The sequence below is a fragment of the Odocoileus virginianus genome, chromosome 31, assembly GCF_023699985.2.
Source record: "Odocoileus virginianus isolate 20LAN1187 ecotype Illinois chromosome 31, Ovbor_1.2, whole genome shotgun sequence".
NCBI classification, from domain to species: Eukaryota; Metazoa; Chordata; class Mammalia; order Artiodactyla; family Cervidae; genus Odocoileus; species Odocoileus virginianus.
In genome coordinates, this window is record NC_069704.1 from 14,857,148 (window position 1) to 14,867,975 (window position 10,828).

Here is a 10,828-nt window from a genome sequence, read left to right on the forward strand (position 1 = left end):
ACCTTATTACTTTCAGCAGTAGATAATATTAATATACCCATTTTGTAGGAAAAAAAAAACAGGGAAAGTGAGGTCAAGGAACTTGTCCAGCTAGAAAGCAGCAGAACCAGAACAGAAACCCAGGAAATCTCGTGTTACAGTTCACTTTCTTAACCTCTGCACAAGACGGAGGTAAAAAAAGGCTGGGAGTTTACCAGGGCACAGGAGTCGCTCAGAGGCTGGGAAAAGATTTGCCACCCAGAGAAAGTTGCAAGACCCTTTCCCAGTCATTTATCTGTAGCGATGGATACTTCAAAGCATCTCTTGCTTTCACCTTCTGAAATAAGCAGCTTTTCCTGAATCCTGTGGCATTTACACACCAGTTAGGGTGCTGTCAGACGCCCAGATTCCAGTGCCCAGCTCTGGGTGCCAGGTCCTTCCCTTGTAACACTGATGTAGCCTCTTCAGTCTATCACACTCCTCCGTGGCTCCACATTAATCCCTTAGCACTAGTGGTTTCCATCACGTCTTCTGCCAACTAATGCAGTTTGTGCTCGAGGAAAAAAAAAAAATCTGTTTTATAACTCCAAGGACATTAATAATTAACTTCCATACCACAAAACTTGTAATATCAGTTTGCTGAAATAAAGTCACCAGTAAGTATTTAATTCTTCTTTCAAGGGTGTCTTCCATTATTATTTCAGAGTGCAATTTAGTCATCAAACGTTTACTCAGCCTCATGTTTATAAATTATATAGGCCAGGGATTTAACTCTTCTGGACCTACCTGTTCTGAAAAGAGGCATGGTCATAACCCTGATGTCACACCAGGCACCTGCCTTGAAAGGAGATGACTTGTGAACTTGAAGTTCCTTACCTCTTTTAGAAATGCTGGAGCAAATCTAGAGAGTTCCCTTTATGATGCAATCAGAGGAATAACCAGAAAGCTGCCTGCCACAAAGAGGCACTGGCTTTCCTCCTCCAGAAGGCTGTTAGGAAAGTTTGCCTTTTTAAATTGAGTTTCAGAATCTTGTCTTGATTATATGACATAATAATAGTGGCTTTCCTAATCATCTGTGTAATATTGTTTTTTCACCGTGGTGGTTACTTTTGTTGAAGGGAAAGGCCTACTGACTTAGATAAATAAGAGAAAAGCAGAAAGCTCCTCACGCACGGGTTCCGTAACTAGAAAATGCTGTCCTGACTTACACATCAGGAGGGTAAGGGTTGCCAATCAAGGAGTTATCCAAGTTCAATGCAGTTTAAGAACCCTGGCTTTGATGGTAAAGTGGATTAACTTTTCCATGTATCTTCAAGCCCCAGTCAGTATCCCAAGAAATGTTTGTCATCACAATGAAAGCAACAGGGGAGGAGGTTGCAGGTATCGTTCTTTCTTGGTTCCTCCTTTTGAATAGGGCAATATTTTCAGAGTTAAACTGGCTGGCTCCTATGGGGTGGGATTGAAACCCTCCAGGCCGCGGGAGGAGGGTCGGTGGTTTCCCCGCGAAAACCTGCCCTCCCCTCCGGCTACATGCCCTGGCAGCCATTGGCCAAAGCCCGGCTGGAGGACCCGCAAGGGCTTCCAACTCTCCGAACCGACCCGGGATTCCTGGCCTTGGCATAAAGGGCTGAGTGCATTCATTCGGGGCGCGATGCATTCCAAGAATGCTTCTGTGGTTGGCAAGGAGTAGGGAAATCAAGGATAACAAATATCCTAAGGAAACCTAATAGGTACCAGGAGCATAGGACTCAAATAAACAGGTGACTTAAAGTACGAGGTAACTGGATCTCAGTGAGGGTGAGCGCACACTGCCCAGGGCTGGGGCTTCGATCCTTCTGCATCTCCTCCCTTTTCTCTCCTGGGCTGACACCCGGCCGCCTTTACAGACCAGGGGGCTTGGTGCAGAGGGCGGTCTGAGCCCAAGGCGCGCCTGAATCCAAACAAAACACCTCGCAAGCCTACGTTTAGAAAGCGATACCGAACACCACACTCACGTTTTTTTTTTTTTTTTTTAATAAAAGGCACTGTTTGCAGAGAAGATGACGGCGAAAACATTTCCCGGCTGGAAAATTACTGATCACAAACCAAGGGGGAGTGGGGGTGGGGAGGCCGAGTTATAAGACTGAAATAACGATTGCCGTTTCCTCTTCTCTTCCTGGTGGGCAGGGACGGCTGCCGCGAGCTCCGGGGGCCCTGTTTCAGCACCCGGGTCCCACCGCATCGTTCCACGTTCTGGCACCGGGCCACTTTCCAGCCGAGCCCCTTTCGGTGGGTCTGACCGCTCTAGAGCCTGAGCCAAGGGAACGAGTTGCCGTTTGACCTTTACCTCGCCACTTCACCTCTTTATGACTCAGTTTTCTCATCCATAAAGTGGAGAGTTGCGTGCTTTGCAAAGTGCTTTGAGATTCCCGGTTGAAAGGTGTCCCCGCGCCTCACGCCCCTCCCCTACCCCCACCTCACATAGCGAAATCTCTTTCAGTCCCTTCCTCGCTCCTTCAGCTATCAAAGCCGTAGCTCCATTTCCCATTCCGGCCTCTTTCCGCCCTTTTCAGACGGGGAACACCCCTCCCGCTTTCTCAGTCTCCGGGTCCTCGCCACGCAGGTGAGGGCACCCACCTCCCTTCTACTCCCAACCCCCACCCGGGCAGACGAGCCCAAGAAGGACTATGCGAGGCCAGGCCAAATGCCCGCACTGGCGCTGGGGGACTAGACCAGGGCTCCTGCGTGCGTATGACGGACCCGAGCTGGATGAGTCACGCGGATAATCGCGCTCTTCTCCAGTGCGCAGACTGCGCGGCAAGCGCGCACCGGAGTGGGGGTGGGGTAGCGCTACAGTCCCCCTCTCCCCTACCGACCCCTCTTGGCCGCGAGCTTCGAACTCAAGGAGCGGCCCGCGGCGACGCCGACTGTCCTGGTCGTGCGGCGACCGGACCTGCGCCCCGTACCCAAATCCCCGCGGCGGGCCCGCTGCCGCCACCGCCGCCGGCGTCAGCGCGGCTCCTGCCCGCCAGCTGCCGGGCTGGCGTCACGGCCCGCCGGGCCCCGCCTGCGCCCCTCCCTCCTCCCCGCCCCCACGTGCGCCGAGTTTGTTTATTTAGCTGCCATGGCAACGCGCGGGGGGGCCGCTGGAAGGAGGGGAGAAGAAAGGGAGGGGCGGGGCCTGGCGGCTGGCCCGGGCGCGCAGCGGGTAGGAGGCGGGGGGAGGGCGGGAGCGGAGAAGTTATAAGTAAGGAGCGCGCGGCGGCCGCCGGCAGTTCCCCGGCCTGAGAGAGCGAGCGCGGCTGCGGGCGCGCGGGGAGCAGAGGCGGTGGCGGGCGGCGGCGGCACCGGGAGCCGCCAAGTGCCCCTCCCCGCCCCTCCGGCCCCCCACCCACCCACTCACCCGCCCGCGGCCAGCGCCCATGGCCGCGCGCGCCCCGCGCAGCCCCCTGGACTCCGCGCCTCGCGCCGCCGCCCAGTCCGCAGATCCGCGCCACCGCATCCAGTCTCACCTGGCGGCGCCGCCCGCCCGCCACCCCGGCCACAGCCCCAGCGCTCACGGCGATAGCCGCGGCGACCGCGACAGCGGTGGGGGACGCTGCTGAGTCGAAGAGAGCGCATCCTGGCCACCGGACTTACTTAACTCGCCTTGCTGATTGTCTATTTTTACGAGTTTACAACTTTTCTAAGAACTTTCGTATACAAAGGAACTTTTTTTTTTTTAAAGGCATCTCCCTTTTATATTTAATCCAAAGAAGAAGGATCTCGGGCAATTTGGGGTTTTGGGTTTTGTCTTCGTTTCTAATTTTTTTTTCCTCTTCTTTGGCTTTGGGGTTCGGGTACCCCTACTGCTTCGGACTCCGAGGACCTTTTGGGCCCCCACATTAATGAGGTAGGTGCGGCGCGGGGCGCAGGGAGGGGTGAGGGCGGATGGGACGCGCCAGAGCGGTGGTCGAGAGTGGCCCCTGATTTCTGCCTCTGCTCCCCACCCGGTCCGAAGGCAGACACCTGGCGAGTCTGACATGGCTGTCAGCGACGCGCTGCTCCCGTCCTTCTCCACGTTCGCGTCCGGCCCGGCGGGAAGGGAGAAGGCTCTGCGTCCAGCAGGTGCCCCGAATAACGTGAGTGTCGGCCCGGGCCTCTGGGGCCCTCCGGTGGGCTTCTGTGGGTGGGATGGGGACGGGCGGAGCCCTGGGGTCACCGAGCACCTCTAGACGCCGGGCAGGAGTGGCCCCGCACGAGCTCCTCCGCAGGCTACCCGGGATGGCTTCCTGGCCCATGGCTCAGCTGTACTTGCGTGTGGTCCCGACGCGGTGGAGCCGCCGGGGGCGCACACCGGGTCCGCACACGTCCCGGAGCGCGCGAGCGGCAGGGCGGGCGCGCGGGCCACCGGGCGGGAGGTGTCTGTGTCCCCAGACACTGGCTGGGCCCGAGGGAGCTTGGCGCGTAGGCGTCCCCGTGGCGAGGGCGCCCCAAGAGAACCTCGGTGTCCCAATTCCCGGGGCGGCGGGAGCGTCCCCGGGATCCGGCGGGGGTGGGACCCAGGCTGGCGAGCCTCGGCGCTCGCTCACACGCAATTGGGCAGACACAACCTAACATCCTCCATATATCCACGCACCGCCTCTCCTCAGACCCGGGTGTGGGCCATGATGGCAGCACTGGCACCTACAGACCCCGGGGCCCTTCCTGCCCGTCCGGTCCCCGTCTCTAGGCGGTGTAGGCGCGGCGGGCCCACCACTAACATCGGTGGCAGTTAGGGGCAGCACTGACTGTTTCTCTCGCGTCCTGTCCCCACAGCGCTGGCGGGAGGAGCTCTCCCACATGAAGCGACTTCCCCCAGTGCTTCCCGGTCGCCCCTACGACCTGGCGGCCGCGACCGTGGCCACTGACCTGGAGAGTGGAGGAGTCAGCGCGGCTTGCGGCAGCAGCAACCCGGCTCTCCTGCCCCGGAGGGAGACGGAGGAGTTCAATGATCTCCTGGACCTGGACTTTATCCTCTCCAACTCGCTGTCCCATCAGGAGTCCGTGGCCGCCACGGTGTCCTCCTCGGCATCAGCCTCATCCTCGTCCTCCCCGTCGAGCAGCGGTCCAGCCAGTGCGCCCTCCACCTGCAGCTTCAGCTATCCAATCCGGGCCGGGGGCGACCCGGGTGTGGCGGCGCCGGGCGGCGCGGGCGGCGGCCTCCTCTACAGCCGGGAGTCTGCACCCCCTCCGACGGCTCCCTTCAACCTGGCGGACATCAACGATGTGAGCCCCTCCGGCGGCTTCGTGGCCGAGCTCCTGCGGCCCGAATTGGACCCAGTGTACATTCCGCCGCAGCAGCCGCAGCCGCCAGGTGGCGGGCTGATGGGCAAGTTCGTGTTGAAGGCGTCGCTGAGTGCCCCTGGCAGCGAGTACGGCAGCCCGTCGGTCATCAGTGTTAGCAAAGGCAGCCCGGACGGCAGCCATCCGGTGGTGGTGGCGCCCTACAGCGGCGGGCCGCCACGCATGTGCCCCAAGATCAAGCAGGAGGCTGTCTCCTCGTGCACCGTCGGTCGGCCCCTAGAGGCCCACTTGGGCACTGGACCTCCTCTCAGCAATGGCCACCGGCCGCCTGCGCACGACTTTCCCCTGGGGCGGCAGCTCCCCAGCAGGACTACCCCGACCCTGGGTGCGGAGGAACTGCTGAGCAGCCGGGACTGTCATCCTGCCCTGCCGCTCCCCCCGGGCTTCCATCCCCACCCCGGGCCCAACTACCCTCCCTTCCTGCCCGACCAGATGCAGCCGCAGGTCCCACCGCTCCATTACCAAGGTCAGTCCCGGGGATGCATAGCTGGGGCTGGGGAGCCCTGCGTGTGCCGGCCGGCCGGGGCACCCAGGCTGACGCTGACCCCACCTTCTTCACCCCTAGAGCTCATGCCACCCGGTTCCTGCATGCCAGAGGAGCCCAAGCCAAAGAGGGGAAGACGGTCTTGGCCCCGGAAAAGGACGGCCACTCACACTTGTGATTACGCAGGCTGCGGCAAAACCTACACCAAGAGTTCTCATCTCAAGGCACACCTGCGCACCCACACAGGTAGGAGGACTCGAAGCCGTGGAAGGGGTGGGGGGCGGCTGATGTCCAGCCTCGACACTCCTCAGGGCCTCCCTTGGGATGTGGGGTGCAGTCTATCTCCTCCATCTCCTGGATCACAGGAGAGAACAGCAAACTGGCGCCTACTATTTTGCCCAGGAGCCTTTTGATGGGCGGATGGTATCAGTGCTTGAAAGTGCAGTTTTGTTAGGCCTTTGAAAGGCAGGGAGATTCCAGGCTGCAGGTGGGCCTCTTCGAGTTTGAGCAAAGCATTGCCCTTGTAATCAAGAAATTATGCCTTGCTGTGCAGAGTCATGATAAGTTTCTTAAACAGTTTTGTATTCTCCACTATTTTTATTGGTTGTTCCCTTCCCAGGGTTCACCCCTTCCCCCTCTCTAGTCCTAACAATTAGGTTTTATTTAACTCTCAAGGACTTAATGGTTAGGCTTGCTGAGATTTTGATTTAAGATTGTCACCACAGAGAATTTGTGGATGTAAGTAGGTACAGAAGGTCACTAAGGTAAAGCTTTCATTAATAATACTGGTACAGGAAAAGTAGTAGCCTCCTATCACTTTTTAGAACCAGTTGCAGTGGGATAGGATATTATTGCTTGGTTTGGGTTAGGAGAGACACACTAACAGTCATAATCTCTAAATTCATTTCCTGCCCCTATCTTTGCTCAAAAGAATGAAAACGTTAGTCCAACAGAAGTATAGTTTTAAGTGGTTTTTGTGTTTTCTGCGATTATCTAATTTCCCTTAAAAAAAAAAAAGCAAAAGAAAACACACGTAAAATTCCTGTTTATGATCTGAAATTTAATACAGCCCTGAGAAGGTATAAAGACGTTTCCTGGATCCTTTTGGAATGGGGTACTTGAGTTGGTTTGATGTCTGGCTTCCAAGTTCTTAAAATTTCATCCTTCAGGAATAGCTTCCAACGAGTTTTATTTTCCTTTTCTAGGTGAGAAACCTTACCACTGTGACTGGGACGGTTGTGGGTGGAAGTTTGCCCGCTCAGATGAACTGACCAGGCACTATCGCAAACACACGGGGCACCGCCCCTTCCAGTGCCAGAAGTGCGACCGGGCATTCTCGAGGTCGGACCACCTCGCCTTACATATGAAGAGGCACTTTTAAATCCCCAAACAGTGGATGTGACCCACACTGCCAGAAGAGAGTTCAGTATTTTTTACCTTTCACACTGTCTTCCCGGTGAGGGGAGGAAGCCAGCTGGAAAGCACTACAATCATGGTCAAGTTCCCAACAAGTCAGCTTGTGAATGGATAATCAGGAGACACAAGGAAACCAAAAGACAAACTCAAAACAAAAACCAGATGGGGTCTGTGACTGGATCTTCTATCATTCCAATTCTAAATCCAACTTGAATATATATATTCCTGGACTTACAAAACGCCAAGGGGGTGACTGGAAGTTGTGGATATCAGGGTATAAATTAGATCTGAGAGTTGGGGGGAGGGAAGACCAGAACCCCTTGAGAATTGTTTTGATGCAATATAAGCATAAAGATCACCTTGTATTCTGTTTGCCTTCTAAAAGCCATTATGACGATCTTAGAAGAAGAGGAAGAAATTCAGGTACAGAAAATGGTGTTTAATAGCCTAAACGATGGTGCTTGGTAAGTCTTGGTTCTAAAGGTACCAAATGAGGCCAAAGTTCTCAAACTGCTGCATACTTTGACAAGGAAAATCTATTTTTGTCTTCCGATCTACATTTATGACCTAAGTCAGGTAAATACACCTGGTTTACTTTAATCTTTTTATGCAGACAGTCTGTTATGCACTGTGGTTTCAGATGTGCAATAATTTGTACAATGGTTTATTCCCAAGTATGCCTTAAGCAGAACAAATGTTTTTTCTATATAGTTCCTTGCCTTAATAAATATGTAATATAAATTTAAGCAAACTTCTATTTTGTATATTTGTAAACTACAAAGTAAAAAAAATGAACATTTTGTGGAGTTTGTATTTTGCATACTCAAGGTGAGAATTAAGTTTTAAATAAACCTATAATATTTTATCTGAGCCTTGTTTTTGTTTTGCGTTGTTTTTCCCCGGGAAAAGCACATAACAGAAACTGCAGTTTAAACCCAGTGGGTAAAGCTCGGGAAAAGCACCCCCAAAAAGCTGACTTTATCTCAAGAGATTAAAAGAAGACTTTTAAAAGACTGCTTAGTTTTACAATGAGTACTGTATAATGCTGTGGGCTGAAAGCTCTGAGGATTTATGATCATAGAATTAAACTTAGCTAGTTCAGGTTTCTCTTTCAAATGCTCATTAAAAGATGTAGGAAAGCAGTTTCCCTACCTGACTATGAACTTCCAGGTAGAAACAGCTCATTCTTCAATTTGCTCAGTTTACTATGAGAGTAGTCATAAACATGCATGTTCCAGTTTCACATTTTAAAAGATCTTTATGGTTTGTTCTTTAAAATCGAATGAAAATGTAAGTCTCTTTCCCAGGCCTGGCCTTGCACTCAGAACAATTTGTATAACAAAAGAACCTCCCCACAGCGGACAATATCAAGAACGCAGTTCCACAGTGCCCTCCTGAGGATTAAAGGATTCACTTATGTTTGTGTGTAACAGATACATTACTTTTAGAGCTCCAAAAGAGGGTAGAACCAAAGTTTCTAGCAAATTTTTAAAACTTCATCAGTCCTCAGATAAGCCGGCCCCATTGTTTCCATTTTTGTTTCATTGAAACAAAAGAGGCAAAAATGACTCAGTCACAAAACCAAGGGTAATGTAAATTTGAGTACATTTTACTTGTTTTTGGAAGTTGGTAGCATATTTCTTGAATTATTAAAGCTTAAAACTTTTTTTACGGTGGATACCCAAGAATCTGAAGTTCGTTTGTGGCTGTCACAGAGTGGAAAAAAGCATTTGTGACACTTGTTGACATTATGTATTTGTAATGGTGATGTGGGTGACTAATTAACATTGTCAAGCGGACAGAAGCTGACTGGCATTTTCTTTAGACTGCTTATTACCTGTCCATTATAGCTGGTGTTCAGAGGTGTTTTGGCACTGTGGGTACATTTTATAAATGGAATGAAAAACAGAAATTCGTAAGAGGCTCATGGTGGATCAACACAAAGTATTTTCCTTGGCTTTTAAGAGTCCAGCATGACTGGAAAACGTGGCATGTGTCTTAGCTTAAAAGAAAACAGGTGCATCAATAGGATGGAATTTTATGTGGCCAAGAACATATTCAAAGCATATTTAATGACATGGAAAAATGCTCACGGTATGTTAAGTGGAAAAAGCAGGATATAAGACTAAACAGAATAATTCCAATTGTATAAGTTCAAATGTGTGCATTGAAGGAGAGAGAAGAAACAGAAAATTAAGAGTAAAGACCGGAAGGAAACATCAAGATACTAACACTGGTTTTCTTGGATTAAATTTTTTCATTTCTAACTATTCTAAAATAAGTACCTATTTTAAATGGAGAAACTTTTTTTAAAAGGGTATAGGTGCAAGTATTTAGGCTTTATTTTTAAAAGAGCAATTAAAGTTATTTAAACAGAAAGTCGACATTCTGTTACCCTTTTCTTTGTATTAAATTATGGTTCCTGCTCTTGGAATCCACCTTTCTCTTATACAGAGGTTTCCGGCATGTAGTTTGTGTGTGGAAAATGTTTATCAAAAGCTTGTTTTACATTTTCTTGTTTACTAAGTGTCTATCATCTCAGGTAGAAGAAACACCATAAAATACCAAGACATAGTAAATGTGTTTAAATTTTCTTATGTCATAAGGAGGCAATAGTGCATTAACTTTTTCTAACCTGAAGAAGAAAGCTTCGGTACCTAAAGTGAGATTTTCTAAAAATGTAACAGGACAAAACTATTCAAGATGCACGAATAGCTAAACTATTTACCTTAGTACCTGTCAGTTCTGAGCACCTAGGTGTACTGTCATTACTGCATTACAGAGCCGTTTATACTGTATAATAAAGAGTACCCAATAATTGAGATGCCTGCTTATTACATTTTCCTCATGACATTTAATTTTATATGTCCTAGATTTTAACTTGTGTGTGTGTGTGTGCACACACACAGGATTAACAATAGTGTTTCCTACACATCAACAGACTTTCAGTCTCTTCCCTTCCAACAAAATGCCTCTTCCAGCAAAATAATTCTTTGAACCTGAGAACCTGTTTGACTCCTACAATCTTGTTTGGGTTTGTTAAAACAGGAAACTTCACCATCTCAAGCAGGACAATCAGGGATTAATCCTTTTAACTGTCCCCGGTTTTTAGAAATAAGTAAAGTTGTTTCAGATTTGGAGAGTCACAATTTTTACATATAATTTTTTTACGTATAAGGAAGTCAAAGTGAGACAGTCTTTACGCCATGGAAGCAAGTCTGCAGGGAAAATATTAAAACAAGCAGTGGTGGGACCCATTGTACTTTGATCTCTGGGAATATCTAAATTTAGCAGCCTATGTAGCCACCTGTTCTATTATATGTTCTGGCTTCTGAAGCTCCACTCAGCATAATGCCACACACTCAAAAGTGAATTTATAGTCCTTATTCTCTATCTCCTCACCTTCGCCTTTCTCCCTGTCTTGTAAAACACACACACACACCATCCGGACCTACCCAAACCTTTTTTGTGTATTTGTCATTTTGTCCTTGTGTTTATTATTATGTATTAACCTTTTATGTGTTTTATTTCCTCGTCTTTCCTGAGCACATTTTACACACTATTGTATAGTGACATGTTTTTACAGCTCTAAGCTGAAACTATTTCTGCTTCCTAAAAGTTGTTTAGGAAACTCCTTCACTGTTC

At 50.1% G+C, this 10,828-nt stretch overlaps 1 protein-coding gene across 3 annotated transcripts; it reads left to right on the plus strand.

Annotated features, from left to right (window-relative positions):
* The first annotated feature begins 3,243 nt into the window (after positions 1-3,243).
* KLF4 (KLF transcription factor 4) lies at positions 3,244-7,934 on the plus strand. Of its 3 annotated transcripts, XM_070459340.1 has the most exons (5): positions 3,244-3,850; positions 3,959-4,079; positions 4,756-5,749; positions 5,849-6,013; positions 6,973-7,934. In XM_070459340.1, the coding sequence occupies exons 1-5, from the start codon at positions 3,846-3,848 to the stop codon at positions 7,146-7,148; spliced, it is 1,461 nt and encodes a 486-aa protein (XP_070315441.1). In that variant the 5' UTR covers positions 3,244-3,845; the 3' UTR covers positions 7,149-7,934. The 3 variants fall into 3 exon arrangements, with proteins under 3 accessions (XP_070315441.1, XP_070315439.1, XP_070315440.1); XM_070459338.1 differs by having other exon boundaries at positions 4,756-6,013; XM_070459339.1 differs by having other exon boundaries at positions 3,963-4,079; positions 4,756-6,013.
* The last annotated feature ends 2,894 nt before the right edge of the window (positions 7,935-10,828 follow it).